This window comes from Bombina bombina, chromosome 3 (genome assembly GCF_027579735.1).
Source record: "Bombina bombina isolate aBomBom1 chromosome 3, aBomBom1.pri, whole genome shotgun sequence".
Taxonomy (NCBI): domain Eukaryota; kingdom Metazoa; phylum Chordata; class Amphibia; order Anura; family Bombinatoridae; genus Bombina; species Bombina bombina.
In genome coordinates this window covers 736,428,271-736,445,674 of record NC_069501.1, presented here as the reverse complement: position 1 = coordinate 736,445,674, position 17,404 = coordinate 736,428,271, and the positions used below count along the sequence as shown (strand labels likewise).

Here is a 17,404-nt window from a genome sequence, read left to right as displayed (position 1 = left end):
TTTTAAGGGACCATAAGTAACTGAAAACACACATAGGTCTAGCGAAGAAGACACACTCAAGCCACTTTTTTGCTGTAACTTGACGGGTGTGATCACATTGGGGCAGACACTAGTATTTGCGTGAGAAATTTCGGCTTGTACACTATTTGAGGCAGAGTTGCGCTACCTGCTGGGCAGACATCACGTTGCATTATCGGAAACAGTATGCAAGACACTCAAATCAGAGGACACCCAGGCTACTAAGCAAACCACCCATCTTAGTCCTGTTTTGATGGAGTGTAAGAATGGTGGCGTTACGGGACCACGGCACTCGCCACTCACCTCCTCAAGATCCCGGAGTGATTCAGACTTGGAGCCTAAACTACAGAACAGTGAAACGGCAACTAAGTTTGAAGAGAGAGCCACTTCCACCCACCAATCATTATCTGTGCCGAGTCAGATATATTCTCTCTCCCGTGAAGACCCTAGTGAACATCTACACCCAGCACTAAAGACTCATCTGGCCATCGGCTTTAAACGAACAATCACATTCCCAACCACTCAGAGAATACTGTTATGCAGATCTATCGAGTTTGAGCTGGGACCCTGGAGGTTTGCCTATAGTGTGTCGAGTCCTCTGTGGGATCCAGAGATTCGATATATACAACCGAGGGAATGCAAGATCTATAGCAAAAGGCCTTTACACCAAGTTTCTGATGTACTGTGTCAGATGAACTGCCTTTAAGGCCATATGAACTATGATGAGATTTCAACAAGCACAGAGACGGTCAGGTGTAGGCTGAATCTCTAAAAACGCATAGCATTACTACTGTTAGGCTAGTCAGTTCATAAAGTTAACTATTTTGAATATGGTTTTAGTTTGAATCACTCTCTTTTTGCACGTTACACTGTTCTCCTTTATAAATTTTATATTTGATTGTTCTGCAAATCTGTGTCTTTATATACCATATAAGAATTATCTTAATGTTTAGTTGTTCAAAAACACATGATCAAATGGCCTGGTTATAATATTGCATTATTACTTGCTAAGCACTCTTGTTAAATAAGTGCTTCCTCTGAAGGAAATCTCTACAGCTGAAGCTCTATAGTCCAGCATAAAATATGTTTTGTAGTATTCTAGTTTATTTTGTGAGCTATGAGACCAATAATTGTTATTCTCACTAACAGACACTTGATATTGACTAGTTACAAAACAGGTTTTTTTTTTTTTTTTTTTTACGAGCCCTATAATTTAGTTTATTAATATATTTAAGCTCCTTATTCTCTCAGCAGAATGTCATCAAGCTTAATTCCTACTCCAGTTGTGATAGTTAGGGAAACATTTTTTGTTTAATTGTGCATTGGCTTGACTTTAGAGGTTAAAGCTGGTTTGAGTTTGTATTGTATGTAATGCTATAACCCTATGTTTTATATAATGCTTTCATTTGTAATGGATTTGATAATAGATCTACTCCTAAACCCAACTCCAATACAGAACTTCACTACCAAAAGATAATTTATTCAGTGCCTTCAGAGGATCCTGCTTTTAATAGTTTAACACTAGAGTCTACCTAATTTCTGATGTGGTTGATTCACCTGTCACTGGGTATAGGGCCCATGCCCGAGTGATAGGGTCCAGTTATATAAGATGGTAGAACACAAATCCTCATCTACTATTGTTTTGGAACACCTGCATTTCAGTTTTTAATCATTGCAGACCCTTATTTTAGTCTTTACAGCTCTATTATATGAGAACTAACTGTATAATCGTCACTGTTAAGTAAATTGAGATGACTTTAACTATAGGGTGCAGACCACATATCACAATCACTGGGCAAGATATAATTAACATCTTTGTTGCTTTTTCTCTTTTTTATAGTTATGCGCTTAAGCAAATTGTACTATTGGTAAAAGTTTATAAGTGCTTACAGAAAGAGGAGCTCCTGTTAAGTCCATGTTATGACCTCCGCTGCCACACCCCTCCCCATAATATAGTACTCTGGGTTAATTTGATTAGCCCAGAATCTTTCAACGTGGTATCCCTTGAAATTACCATAACAATAATAATTACTACCAATATATTAAACTTGAACCCAAAGAGATGATTAACAGAAAATGAATGGAAACACACTTTAAATGTTGTTACAGTGATTACACATTGATTGGCATATATATCACTCAGGCTGAAGCTCATTAGTATTCTTATACGATATCTATGTTTCTGTGTATGCCGATATGCCTTGCTATAGCGTTTACTTATATTCTCATGCAAGGTGTACATCTCTGTGTATTCTCTTATATCTTGATATGATATAATTTAACTGGAAAAACTTGTATTTTTAAAAACACATATATGCTGTATAACAATTCCATTTGCTAACTATTTCTTAGGTTCTATTTGAAAAATTCAATAAAAAATATTTTAAAAAAAAAGTTCTTCTATGATGGGATGTGGCTACTAAGGAAATTGTAAGGTAACATAACCTTATTTTTTACATACAGCTGTTTATGTGGTATTGTATTTTCAAGTCAGAGTTTTACATATATGCTGCATCACCTTCAAGTGATTCCATTTTTGAGTAACAGACATAACCCTTTAATGTTATGTCAATATGCAAAAAAAAAAAAAATCTTGGCACAAGTAAAAACAACTAGCTAAAAAAAATAAAAAGAATTACAACATCATGATTGAACTCCTTTCAGGCACTAGTTTAACAGTGCTAGAGACTCCAAGACTGCAAAAAGGAAAAAATACTGCTTAAAGAAATCCATCGTGTTTTTCTGGAATGACCCCTAAGCTTTGATTGCAGACCGGATCACCTACACAATTAGGGACCGCATGAAAAAAGCTGCTAATACAGTAACCTTTCAATCCTAAGGAGATTCTGACTGCATAAAGAAACCTGGGGAAAGAGGTAACATACAAACACAGACAACCCGCTGTATACAGGAGAGTTTAAAGTGTTGGATGCTAACACACAGTGCAAGTATAAACACACAATAACGACAGAAACAACGCTAAATTGCCATATCTAAAAATCTGAGAACACAGGATTTGTTCAAGCCGATCCTAAAATCCGTGAGTAATGTGTCTCAAGATTGAAAAAATACTTGAAACACTAATACTAACTTTTGAATATTGCTACATAACAATCTTTGTACCGATTGGCTTAAATAGTCACGTGACCACTAAACTGCATTTCAGTGAGCCTTCACTGCAGAAGGTGCGAACCATATCTTTTTGCGATCCTCGAAATAAGGATCAATAACAACATTACTTATTTGTGGCTACAGCCCCACTTTATTAAAACTACAAAGGGAAGAGACTTTTTTTTAGTTTTACATGTTTTAAAAGTGCGCACTTTATATTGTTATCCTATATGAATTGTGATTTTATGATTGTATTTTTAGGAGATAAAAATAACTTGTGTTTTAAATACTGCCATTTTTTAGTAAATAAGTTTTAAAAGAACCAATTAAATACTGTTGAATTTACCAAGTAGTGTTCATGTCAATTATTCCATATTAACCTTTAGCTGATATTTCTTAGCGCTCACTCTAAGGTTTTTTTTATTTTTTAGTATATAGTGCTGAAGACACATGCAAAATCCTTATTCTACCTAGGTATGTTTTTCAACAAAGGATGCCAAGAGAACAAATTAAATGTAATAACATAAGTAAACTGATTTTTTTGTTTTGTTTATCACTTAACAGTTGTAAGGATATAAAGCCCCTTGTTCAAATGGTGGGACACTCCCTTATAGATTTCTATAGGTAATAAATACATATTTAAAGTCAAAGAATCAAAGCTGTGAGGTATTTGTCATTGTTCTGTCAATCACTTGGCAGCTGGGTTGACATATGACTAATTAAAATAGGAGTATTGCTGGTTACAGATAAGGGATCTCCTGTAACTCTATTAATTGGGTTGAACCCCTACTGTGGTTTCACATGCCTATGTTTCTAGCAGACATTACTGCTGCCATTGTGATCACCAGAGATCCACTTTGAAATGTGACCCCCTCATTCGCTACTTGCCCCAATTTAGTGCTTGTACTGCGGTGCCAGGCACCTTTTTAGACTTCTGAGCTTCTTAAAAGTTATCTGGTAAACAAATGATTGTAATTTATATGGCATTCACCTACTACCTAGAATAATTAGAGATCCCTCTATGAAAAGGGTACAGAATGAAGAGGATGACAAAAAGTCTCCCTCCGTCTTCTAGAGGTTAAATCACTGTTTAATTCAGATCACACACTGCTTAACACAAGATGTTTAAATGTCACAATAAAGGGTTAAAATATTCAATATTCTACAATCAGTAATTGATCATTACCCAGTGACCAAATATGAATAATACAAATGATAAAAATTGTAATTATGGAAGATGCCCTAGAAGAAAAATGTGTCCAAGAACAAATTAGTCTACAAAAAGCTTTTTTTACCCATAATCCACTTTCATATGTTGTCCATTAAAGAAAAAAACAGTGGAAGGAATATAGCTGATGTCAAAATACTGTGTGTAGACCGACACCTTATCCACATCTACAAGGTAGATTGTTGCCATTTTGCTTAAGTCATGGGATGTCTTTGAAAGCTGAAAAGACAAAAACATATTAAGGAACGTGAAATTCAAAAATTCATTTCTGTGGTTAAGCTAAGCATGCAATTTTAAAAAGATTATATATACACAATGTATTTTGTTTACTGGGTATCTTTTGTTTGGAGCTAGCTGGTTATTGGTGACTATACACACACATGACTCTTGTCGTGGGCTAGCCAGATGTGTTCAGCTAGGTACAAGCTGCTCTGGAGCTGACTGACTATAACTATGTGTTTAAGCCCTCTGCATGAGTTAAAGAGATATAAAACAGTCTGTTTCATTGTTGTAAGAAAAAAATCACTAAGCAGTGGGTTATATTTAATAATTAAAAAAAAATGAACTGAATTTTTACAGGGTCTGTTACTTAAAGGGACAGTCAACCCAAAAATTACTGTAACTTATTTAGATTAGTTAATTAACGATCTTTATAGTAAACTGTAGCACAATTTTCATCTAAATAAACTTTGGCAGAAAATAAACTTACTGATCTCATGTACGTCAGAGAAGGAGGGGTCAGGCGGCCATTTCAAAAGGGCTAGATGAGATCAGCAAGTTTGTTTTCTGCCAAAGTTTATTTAGATGAAAATTGTGCTACAGTTTACTGTAAAGATCGTTAATTAACTAATCTAAATAAGTTACAGTAATTTTTGGGTTGACTGTCCCTTTAAAGTCACAGCCTCACAAAGGGGCTGTGGTCTCTACATAAAGGCAAAGGAGCAGCTTTGCCTTTGAAGTGGTTGCTAGGAGACACCTGCACTAGTTCCAGTCCATTTCTTAACCATGTTCATTAGAGGACTTGATCAAAAAGCATGTGTCAGTATAAATTAGTAATATAAACTGATATATATATATATATATATATATATATATATATATATATATATATATATATATATATATACTTTGCCATAAACTTTCATTATTTTTCCCCTCTTTTCCTGCAATTCCATTCTGAAATTGTGAGCTTTTCAGTTCCTGATAGAAATGGAAGTGCAGAACACTGTTATAGTCCACACTGCCATTGGCTACACACTCTAATGACCTATTTATAACTGTCCCTAATTGGCCACAACAGAGAAGGTAACCTAAGTTACAACATGGCAGCTCCCATTTTACAAAATACATCTACATGTTATTCTAAGACTAATCTTTTCTTTGAATGAATCATTCTATCTAGTGTTTAATGCCCCTTTAAGTTTTATAATTGTTGCCCTCATCTTGTTAGAGGCAGTGGTTACATTTAGAATTTTGCAAAAAAAAACAAATAAGTTGCTGTTTCTAAAGGGGTATTGTATCATATCCCTTTAAATACATAGTCATATGCAATACTGCAATAAGAAAATGCTCTTACACATTAGAGCATTATGATTTTTCAAAAACTTACTATGTCATCAAGCTGCAGACAGACAGCATCGTCATCTCTTCCAAATCTGAGAACCAAGACCTTCTCAGCTGTTAATTTTATTGCTTGGTCTACATCCTTTTTGTTGCTTAACTTAGGCAGAAAAAAACTCATTGTCACCAATTTGCCATTCAAGATTTCAGCTTCTGAAAACAAATTGAATATACATTAAAGAAGTCATAATATTTAGTGCGTGTGTATATATATATATATATTAGTACAAGTGTAAGTTCCCTTGTTTTAAGAGTATATGAATATATGATACACAAAACTGTGCATATATTAATTATATGTCACCATTAAGTGACACACTACAATATAATGTAATTAAAACATTAAAAACATGTACATAAATACAAATATAAATGTACCAATATAAAAGTATAAATATACAAATATAAATGAAATAAATAAAAATGAAAAAAATATTTTGTATGATGGGTAGAAGTTCCTTAAATATCTTCACAGATTTTTTCAAATACAAGAAGAAACAAAAGTCTTATCTTAGTACATATAATAAGGTTGGTATTAGCAACACAGTTCTTCAAATTATTCAAGAGTAAGAGGGAAAAGAATGGCCAACCTCATCGGGGTTCCTACTTACTTTCCTTATCCCCAATCTCATGAGGTAAGTGCCGCACAGTTAGAAGGATAATCCACGACAAGCGGCCATTCTGCACGGCCTTGATTGAGAAAGGCTCCAGTGGGAGCCAAAACGTTTGGACAAGGCTTTCTATTTGTTCAATAAAAGCTTTTTTAGATAAAAATCTGTTTGGTTTGCCTGCTTTGGGGATCTCTATACGCAGTTGCAGAGCGTGAGGTTCCTTGAGACTGTCTGTATACATTATATAGCAGAGCACCAGGGTATTCACTGGATGGTGTGTGCTGTTTCTCTCCACGTTCTTATATATATATATATATATATATATATATATATTATATTATATTATATATCTACACATACATACACACATATACACACACACACACACACATATAGACTTCCGTTGGGGCGGAGCCGACAGACATGCTGCACAGTTTTAAACGGGCCTAGGAGATCACGTGCCGTAGAAATCTGTCCCACTGCTGCTATCCGTTGTGCCCTGCTTGGATCAAGGTTTAACGGGATTTGAGGCTGTTGCCTAAGCTATGGAAGTTACCTATGGCAGTTTGTACCCAGTGGTAAATACCACATTTCCCCACCTGAGGACACTGACAAGGTACCACTCCAGGGTAACGAGAGCCGCAGAGAAGCCGTGGGAGGGAAGAAGCAGCGGTGACTCCCCTTGTCTTCTGGTCGATGCAGCCCCGGGCAGGTCGAGGCTTGTAGCTCGCGGAGTGATCCGTGGGCGGCGCCTCTACCGTGCGGTGGAGATCATCGCACGGCGAGTGAAACAGGAAACATGGTTCATCCTCTGGATTAGGTCCCTGCTGTGTTGCCGAACGCCCATCAGGTGTGGTGGTGTTTTAAGGAGACAGCTATCTGGCTTACTATAACCACAGCATACATTATCTGGCTGTGGTCCACTTGTGTGTTGTGGAAATCTAAAAGTCTGGTTGCGATCAAAATCTTCCTATTTCTGCCGCACAGCTGAAACTTCGGAGGTGTGTTAAGGTATCGCCTAGTCTGGCTGCTACAAACCTTGCAAGTATCATTTTCCTTATTAATTACGGGTCAAAGTGTTATGGGGACTGTGTGCAGTATTTACAAAGGTGAATGATCCTTTATGTCTCAGTTTGGAGTTACGGCCCTTACCTTTAGTGATCCTAAATACTCCTCGTGGGCTTTGTATAATAAGGGTTGAGAGACAGCTACAATATTCAAGCCTCACGTTTGTTTAAATCCTGGAAGTTTGCCAGTTATTGCTAGGTTTAAAGAGCCGGTGGAAGGAAATTGTTCTTTACTGGGATTGTTTTGGTTGTTACTTTGCCTCCAGGATCACAGGCAGGCCTTGACTTGCTCATATTCCATCAATAGTATTAGAGGAAAGGAGTAAAAAAAGAAAAGAAGAAGATTCATAGAAGAATATGGACTATTGGGTTAATTTTTTATTTTTGTGTGTGTGTTTTTTGATGTAATATATTTGTTGCTTGTGGTTTATAAGTGAGCCTGTCTAAATATACAGGCCATTAGCTAAGGCTAAGGAGTCGGGTAATCCTGCATTGGTTTAGGCTGATTGAGGGTATTGTGGCTCTGCACAAGCTATATTTAGTGCCTTTATTCATTATCGTAGCCTGTCCTTCAGGTTTTTTTTTCACAGAAAATATAGGCTCTCACTAATATAGATGTTTTTCACTGGAAGTACCTCTAATAGTGTTCTTTAGGTACTCTAAGGTTTTTTTTTGTTCCTCTTTGAGTCACTTTATTCGCACAATTGTGTTTTCTGATTTGTTGGATTTTTTTTTTCATACACAATTCTTATGGAAAGATATATCACTCAGATGAAACAAAATTCACCTATAATGCCTTCTAAAGAGAAGGACAGGAAAAATATGAGTGCAGATATCACTTTAGAACCCTTGGTAGATTCAGTTATACCCTCAGTCGACACTCAGGCCTCTAGTTATCAAACCGTCAATCGCAAATATGCTGGAATTCCGCAGCGTATTTGTGGAGAGGCTGATTCGCCATAGATATCAAAGGCTAGAGACCGGGAAAAGTAGAATCTAGTGACGTAAGCTATGATCCGCCGGTCTCAGTCCGACACAGATCGATTCTTACGTCCCTCCAGATGTGCCGAACGCAAGTTTGGCACAATCTGACTACTTTTGCTAGTTATCAAATAACTAGCAGGTACGCTCCGCACTATTCCGGCCCAACGTACCTGGTTTTCAATCCGCCGCCCTGGAGGCGGCAGATCCCATAGGAATCAATGGGAGTCTGACAGCAGTGAAAGCTCATGTTCGCTGCTGCCCGATATCCCATTGATTTCTATGGGAGATGTCTGCACCTAACACCCTAACATGTACCCTGAGTCTAAACACGCCTAATCTGCCCCCCTACAACGCCGCCACCTATATAATAGTTATTAACCTCTAAACCGCCGCCCCCGGACCCCGCCGCCACCTACATTATACCTATTAACCCCTAATCTGATTGGATCAGCCAATAGAATTGACGTCGCATTCTATTGGCTGATCCAATCAGCCAATCGGATTGAACTTCAATACGATTGGCTGCTTAAATCAACCAATCGGATTTTTCCTACCTTAATTCCGATTGGCTGATAGAATCCTATCAGCCAATCGGAATTCGAGGGACGCCATCTTGGATGACGTCATTTAAAAGGACCAGGCATTCGGTGTTAGGTCGTCGTTGGAAGAAGATGGCTCCGCGTCGGCTGGATGGAAGATGGCTCCGCTCCGGATGATTGAAGATAGAAGACGCCGCTTGGATGAAGACTTTGGCCGGATGGAGGACCTCTTCTGCCCCGCTTGGATGAAGAATTCGGCCCAGCTGGGTGAACACGGCTCAAGGTAGGGTGATCTTCAGGGGGTTAATGTTAGTTTTTTTTAAGGGGGGTTTGGGTGGGTTTTAGAGTAGGGGTGTGTGGGTGGTGGGTTGTAATGTTGGGGGGGTTGTATATTTTTTTTTACAGGTAAAAGAGCTGATTACTTTGGGGCAATGCCCCGCAAAAAGCCCTTTTAAGGGCTGGTAAAAGAGCCGATTACTTTGTAATTTAGTATAGGGTAGGGCATTTTATTATTTTGGGGGGCTTTTTTATTTTATTAGGGGCTTAGATTAGGTGTAATTAGTTTAAACTTCTTGTAAAAAAAAAATATTTTCTGTAATTTAGTGTTTGTTTTTGTACTATAGTTTAGTTTATTTAATTGTATTTAATTTTAGGTAATTGTAGTTAATTTTTAAATTAATTTAATGATAGTGTAGTGTTAGGTGTATTTGTAACTTAGGTTAGGTTTTATTTTACAGGTAATTTTGTAGTTATTTTAACTAGGTAGCTATTAAATAGTTAATAACTATTTAATAGCTATTGTACCTAGTTAAAATAAATACAAAGTTGCCTGTAAAATAAAAAACAGAATTTATGTTTACCTGATAAATTTCTTTCTCCTACGGTGTATCCGGTCCACGGCTTCATCCTTACTTGTGGGATATTCTCATTCCCTACAGGAAGTGGCAAAAAGAGCACACAGTCCATATAGCTCCCCCTCTGGCTCCGCCCCCCAGTCATTCGACCGACGTTTAGGAGAAAAAGGAGAACCATAGGGTGCAGTGGTGACTGTAGTGTACAAAAATAAAAATTTAAACCTGACCAAATGCCAGGGCGGGCCGTGGAACAGGAACCTTGAAAGTCTGCCCCCTACTAGATCCGGTCCCGGATCGGGGGCTACCCTTTCATGCTGTCTTGGCAGCAGCAGCAGGCTTCTTGGCCTGTTTACCCTTGTTCCAGCCCTGCAAAGGTTTCCATGTTGGCTAGGGCTGGTAAGCTTTACCCTCTTGCTTAGTAGCTGTAGAGGTTGAAGCAGGTCCGTTCCTGAAGTTGCGAAAGGAACGAAAATTGGCCTTGTTTTTTAGCCTTGAAGGCTCTACCTTGTGGAAGGGCATGGCCCTTTCCCAGTGATATCTGAAATAATCTCTTTCAACTCTGGCCCTAATAGGGACTTACCCTTGAAAGGAATATTAAGCAATTTTGTTTTGGACAGCACATCAGCCGACCATGATTTTAGCCAAAGCGCTCTGCGCGCCACGATGGCAAAACCAGAATTTTTTGCCGCTAGTTTAGCTACTTGCAAAGCGGCATCTGTGATGAAAGAATTAGCCAGTTTTAGGGCGTGAATTCTATCCATGACTTCGACATAAGCAGTCTCCTTCTGGAGCGAGTTTTCCAGTTCCTCAAACTAAAAGCCGCTGCAGTAGTTACAGGAATAATGCAGGAAATTGGTCGAAGAAGGAAACCTTGTAGAACAAATATTCTCTTAAGTAAACCTAATTTTTTTATTCTTTGAAAGCGCAACTGTCTTCTAATGGTATAGTCGTGCGCTTAGTTAGCGTTGAAACTGCCCCCTCTACCTTGGGGACCGTCTGCCACACGTCCCTTCTAGTGTTAACAATTGGGAACATTTTCTAAAATATAGGAAGGGGAACAAAAGGTACACCTAGCTTCTCCCACTCCTTAGACACGATATCCGCCATCTTAGGTATCAGAAACGCATCAGTGTGTACTGGGACCTCTAGGAATTTGTCCATTTAACACAATTTTTCTGGGATCCCCAAAGGATCACAATAATCAAGTGCAGCTAGAACCTCCTTAAGTAGGGCGCGGAGGTGTTCTAGCTTAAATTTAAATGTTATGGTATCAGGCTCTGCCTGCTGAGAAACTTTTCCAGAAATTTCTCCCTCAGACAGGCCCTCCCTCACCGCCAAGTCCGATTGATGTGAGGGCACTACAGATAAATTATCCTCTGTGTCTGCTTGCTTATTGTCTGTGTTTAAAACTGAGCAATCACGCTTCCTAGGAAAAACTGGCAGTTTGGATAAAAAAATGCTTATTGTTGCATAGTAATTGCAATTGGTGCGCTAGATATACTGGGCATCGCCTGCGCGGGCATAGCTGGTGTTGACACAGAAGAGGAAAACAAGCTATCTTCACTACCTTCAGCTAAAGAATCATCTTGGGCTATATTTTTAAGTGTGATTGTACTGTCCTTAAGCTGTTTGGACGCTATGGCACACTTCACACATAAATTTAATGGGGGAACCACCTTGGCCTTTGGACACACAGAACATAGGCTATCTGAAGATTCAGACATGTTTGACAGACTTAAACAGAACTACAATGCAATAAAAATTATTTTTGACAAAAACGTTACTGTCTCTTTAAATAATAAAAGAGCACACTTTATTACTGAAACATCAAAAAACCATGAAATAAACATCCGATTTTAATGAAATTTTCACCACAGAGCCTTAATGCTTAGAAAAGATTGCACACAAATTTTCAGACCAATTAACCCCTTAATGCCCAAACCGGAGCTTTAAATAATAAAAGTGCACACTTTATTACTGAAACATCAAAAAAAACATGAAATAAACATCCGATTTTAATGAAATTTTCACCACAGAGCCTTAATGCTTTGAAAAGATTGCACATACATTTTCAGACCAATTAACCCCTTAATGCCCAAACCGGAGCTAATAACAGTTATTAACCGGTTAACACACTACAGTACTAGCCACAGCTTCCTCTGTAGCCTATTACCTTCCTTAGGGATTATTTAAGTAGGAAATAAGCCTCTCTGGAGTCTTTTGTGATGCCCCACATGAAGCTGCATGGACTGCCTAGGCAAAAACAACTGCACAATTTAGGCCTAAAGATGAGGCCTCCTCCCTCTTCATTCCAGAGTGGAGGGTCCTTTCTGACTAAATTTAGGTGTCCAAATAAGTGCCAGGCCGAAATTAAACCCCAAAAGTGTTTTAAAGTCTGAAAAAACACCTTATTTATAGAGAAAAACATGCTAAAAAGCAATCGATTTTAAAGCCCACAATAGTGTAAACCAGCATAGAGCCCTAAATATAAGCCATCATTTTATACAGAGTCTAAGAAAAAATGGCTTACCTATCCCAGATCATACCTGAAGCAGATAAGCCTGAACTGTTCCCCCCAACTGATGTTCTCTGGTTTCAACAGTCCTGCGTGGGAACAGCAATGTATTTTAGTTACTGGTGCTAAAATCATACTCCTCTTAACAGAAATCTTCTTCATTTTCTGTTGTAGAGTAAATAGTACAAACCGGCACTATTTTAAAATGACAAACTCTTGATAGAAGAAATAAAAAACTACAACTAACACCACATACTCTTTACCACCCCCGTGATGCTACTTGTTCAGAGCGGCAAAGAGAATGACTGGGGGGCGGAGCCAGAGGGGGAGCTATATGGACAGCTCTGCTGTGTGCTCTCTTTGCCACTTCCTGTAGGGAATGAGAATATCCCACAAGTAAGGATGAAGCCGTGGACCGGATACACCAATGTAGGAGAAATAAATCCTAAAATAGCTACAATATAATTATTAGTTATATTGTAGCTATTTTAGGGTTTATTTTACAGGTAAGTATTTAGTTTTAAATAGGAATAATTTAGTTAATAATTGTAATATGTATTTAGATTTATTTAAATAATATTTAAATTAGGGGGTGTTAGTGTTAGACTTAGGTTTAGGGGTTAATAAGTTTAATATAGGTGGCGGCGGGGTCTGGGAGCGGCGGTTTAGGGGTTAAACATTTAATTTAGTTGCGGCGGGGTCCCGGATCCGCAGGATAGGGGTTAATAACTTTAATATAGGTGGCGGCGGTATAGGGGCGGCAGATTAGGGGTTAATAGGTATAATGTAGGTGGAGGCGGGGTCCGGGAGCAGCAGTTTAGGGGTTAATATATTTATTATAGTTGCGGAGGGGTCCGGAGGCAGCGGTATAGGGGGAAAAACAGTACAGTATAGTGTGGGTGCTTAGTGACAGGGTTATCAATAAAGCTGGGAAAAAGCCCAAGAGCAGCGAGATTGATGACTGATAAGCAGCTCCCATTAGCAATAGAAAGAGAGCATAGAATTGGGCCTAGAAAAGTTAACCCTAATCAGCATGGCAGAAGTAGAATGTGTATTTTCAAATTACTTAGATATCAAGATAAACTAGAACTACTGAAAACTATATAGGAAAACTGAGTCATTTATATTCGATAAAAATAAGCTTTTATTATTCCAAGATTTTTCATTGGAAACCTCTGCTAAGAGGAAGCAAAATGACCCCGTATTGTACAAAACTTTATGATAAAGGCCTAAAAGCCTGGTTGAATTAACCGGCAAAGATTATTGTTGAGGAAAATGGTACTAGACAAGTTCTTAATAACCCGCAGGAACCTCAGGAATTTCTTGCTACTAGATAATCCAAATGTGGAGATATATATATATTTTAAAGCCAGGTACAAGGTTTAAATTCATGATTTTATATTTTGGTGGCCTTAGTAGTAATTATGAGGAATGTTTTTTGTTGTTTTTTTTTAGTATTTTACATAAGCAAAGGAGCTGTCCCTTAGATATTAGGTTATGGTGCTGTGGTATTTTTAATTGGTTTGTTAATCCTGTTTTGTTTTTTTTCCCTGCCTCCCCTTGCCTCTCCCTATCCCTTCAGGCCCTCCTTGTTTTTTTTAGTTATACTACAGGGAAGATTATGTCTGTATGTATGAGATAGTAAGGACATGGTTGTAGAAAAATTTAGTATTTTTTCTTGGAATATAGAGGGTATAACTTCCCCCAAGAAGCGTAAACTTATTATTAAATATTTGTCCAAATTTAATCCGGTTCTAGTAATGCTACATGAAACACATCTTTAAGAGTCAGAGATTCCTAAATTGAAATGTAAATGGGTTGGGGAGATAGTGGCCGCCCCAGCAGCTAAAAGGAGGTCAGGGGTAGCTATTTTATTACACGAAAATTTGGATTACAAGATCATAAGAGTAGAAGCAGAAGGAAGATATATTATTTTACAAATCCTGATTAATGGTTGTAAATATACGATGTGCAATGTATATGGCCCTAATTCATTCTCCCTTGAACTTTGGGATAACATTAGATCTAAACTATTCCCTTTTATTGGTGGGAATTTAGTTATAGGAGGGGATTTTAATATGTCCCTTTGCCCAGAGCTGGATAGACTCTCAACAAAAAATGTGAGAGAATATCAAAAAATCGCAAACTATTTTAAAAAAAATGTTGTTATCAATTAAGCCTGGTAGATATATGGAGACTTAAAAACCCGGATGCGCGAAGCTTTACATGTGAGTCAAAAGTTCATAAGACCTTTTCAAGAATAGATATACTCTTAATTTCTAAACCTTTGGTAATTCTTAAATCTGAAGCAAATATTGGTGACATTACGATATCGGACCATGCAATAATATTAGTTGCTTTTCTAAATGCAGCGGGTCCCAAAAATAAAACTTATTCTTATCACTTTCCCGGGTTTCCTGGTAAACAATCGAAGATTTGTCAGCTGGCTAAAACAGAAGTGGAAGGATTACACTACATTTAATATTGCCTGTTTCAATAAGATTGAGACTTACTGGGAAGCTTCCAAGGCCTTTATATGTGGGGAAATTAAATCCTATCTTTGCAGTTGGAGAAAAAAAAAAAAAAAGGTATGGCTACGGAATCGCAATTAGCTTTACAAGTTGGAAACGCAGTGAGACGATATTACAATGACAGATCTGCTTGTAGTTGGGATAAATATTGTAAGGCAAGAAGGGAAAGAGATATCTTTTTAAAACAGAGATCCCAGGAAGAAGAATTAAAAATTAATTTTCACTATAGAGGATTCTACTGGAATTCTGCGAAGTATCTGGCTAAATTAGTAAAAATTAGAAAAAATAAAAATCTCATCCCAACTATTAAAGTGGATAATATGAGATATTCCAACCCTGATGATGTTAATAAAGCTTTTTTGGAGTTTTTCCAGAAAACTATGCAGAGCCTGTGGTAGACCCGGATAATTTTACTAATTTTTGGACCAAGATTAAACTCCCTATGATATCCGAGGAAGAACTGCTAGCGTTGAATCATCCTATTACGGACAATGAGATTCTGGATGCTATTCAAGCAGCCAGTATTAATAAGGCACCCGGTCCCGTTCTCCTGCCGATAGAATACTATAAAATCTTAAAAGATGAAATGAAAGAAACACTAAGGAGTTTATTTAATTATTATTACCAGTCTAGCAATGTAATGTCGAATTATTTCTCTGCCACACGTATTTCGCTTATATTAAAGAAAGGTAAGGATCCGGAGGATCCAGCGGCCTATAGACCTATATCAGTTCTTAATGTTGATTATAAATTATTGACTGCCATCATCGCAGCTAGACTAGCAGTTCTGTTGGATAAAATTATTCATCCAGATCAGACAGGATTTATGAAAGCAAGAAATTTGTTAAAAAATATTCGGAAAGTCTCATCCTTTTTAGACTAGGTCTGGAATCTAGATCCAAAGAAAGTGGAGTATAGACAACATAAAGGTTCAGCTATTCCTACCGTGGATGCGGAAAAAGCGTTTGATGCAATTAATTGGAACTATCTATTTGTAGCAATAGAGAAATTTGGATTTAGAAATCAATTTGGGGAATTCATTCAGAAACTATAAAAATCCAATTTCATATTTATGTATTAATGGCACATTGTCACCAAAGATACATCTCAGGAGAGGTACAAGGCAGGGATGCTATATGGTGGAGGGATAGTTTACCAGGCATTCTTATGGGTATCCACAGTTTAAAGATTCTGCTCTATGCAGAGGATTTACTTGTATTTCTTGATAATGCTCAGCAGACGATTCCGTTACTTTTACGGTTATTCCATGTTTTCTCGTCAATTTCTGGCTACAAAATACATTTTGACAAAAGTGAACTATTATGGCTTATTAAAGATAGAACTAATTTTGCGGATCACCCATTTAAAGTAGTAGATTAATTTCGTTATTTAATAGTATTGCATAGAAATCCCGGAAATTGGTACAAGTTGAATTTGTATCCATTGTTAAAGAAAGGTAAATATGACTTTGAATCTTGGTCCTCTCTTCCATTTCTATCTTGTCTCATGTTAATTTGATAAAAATTATTTTTCCCCGGATACTTTATCTTTTACAAAATCTTCCATTACTATTATCAAATAGAGATATTCAAGATTTAAATTATTGGCAGTCTAAATTTATTTGGGGTAATAAGAAGCCGCGGATTTCGTTAAAAAGATTAACGCAAAAGAAATTAATAGCTGGTCTGGCATTACCTGATTTGAGATTATATAATTGGGCATCATTGGTTAAAATCACTTTTGACTGGATTACAGATCTGAATCGATTTGTTTCCTTGGAGCTTGAATCTTTTTTGGTGGCACCTTTCTCGTTAAAAGCGATTTTACATTGTTCAGCGAAAAAGTTACCATCTAACGTCTCAAAGCTGATTTCTATAAAAAAAATTATTATAGCCGGGCATAAAATTTGTGGTATATTGGAGCTGTCTCCAGCATTTTCTGAGTTTTTACCGATAGTGGGTATATATCAAGAAGTATTCAGGCACTGGATTGATCAAGGCCTGATCTATGTTCATCAATTTTTTTATCCAACTCAAATTTTGACCTCAGAATCTTTTCTTCAAAAGTTTAATCTTCTCAGGTCTAATTTATATGCTTATTTCCAGTTGCGGCATTTTGTTTTCTCCAGGAAGTGGGATTATGAAGCACTGGTCGGTTGGTCCATTATAAAGAGTGTCACTCATATATTTGAGGCCGGTAATATATCAATATCAATTATTTATGATATTATGTTGGCCAAACAAGGGGTATTATATGTAAATAAATTATGTAATTTTTGGAGTTTTTTTTCCCCTCCATAGAGGAGGAGAGGATTAAACAAAAAGTT

The 17,404-nt window shown here is 37.3% G+C and overlaps 1 protein-coding gene across 3 annotated transcripts in view; it reads right to left on the bottom strand.

Annotated features, from left to right (window-relative positions):
- Positions 1–17,404, bottom strand: part of TXNL4B (thioredoxin like 4B) — a 73,581-nt gene that overhangs the window by 29,273 nt on the left and 26,904 nt on the right. For all 3 annotated transcript variants that reach the window (XM_053707564.1, XM_053707563.1, XM_053707565.1), the window contains 2 exons: positions 5,967–6,130; positions 4,425–4,576 (listed from right to left, as the gene is read on the bottom strand). In XM_053707564.1, the coding sequence (XP_053563539.1) occupies positions 4,425–4,576; positions 5,967–6,098 (284 nt within the window). In that variant the 5' untranslated portion in view covers positions 6,099–6,130. The remainder of the gene's footprint in view (positions 1–4,424; positions 4,577–5,966; positions 6,131–17,404) is intronic.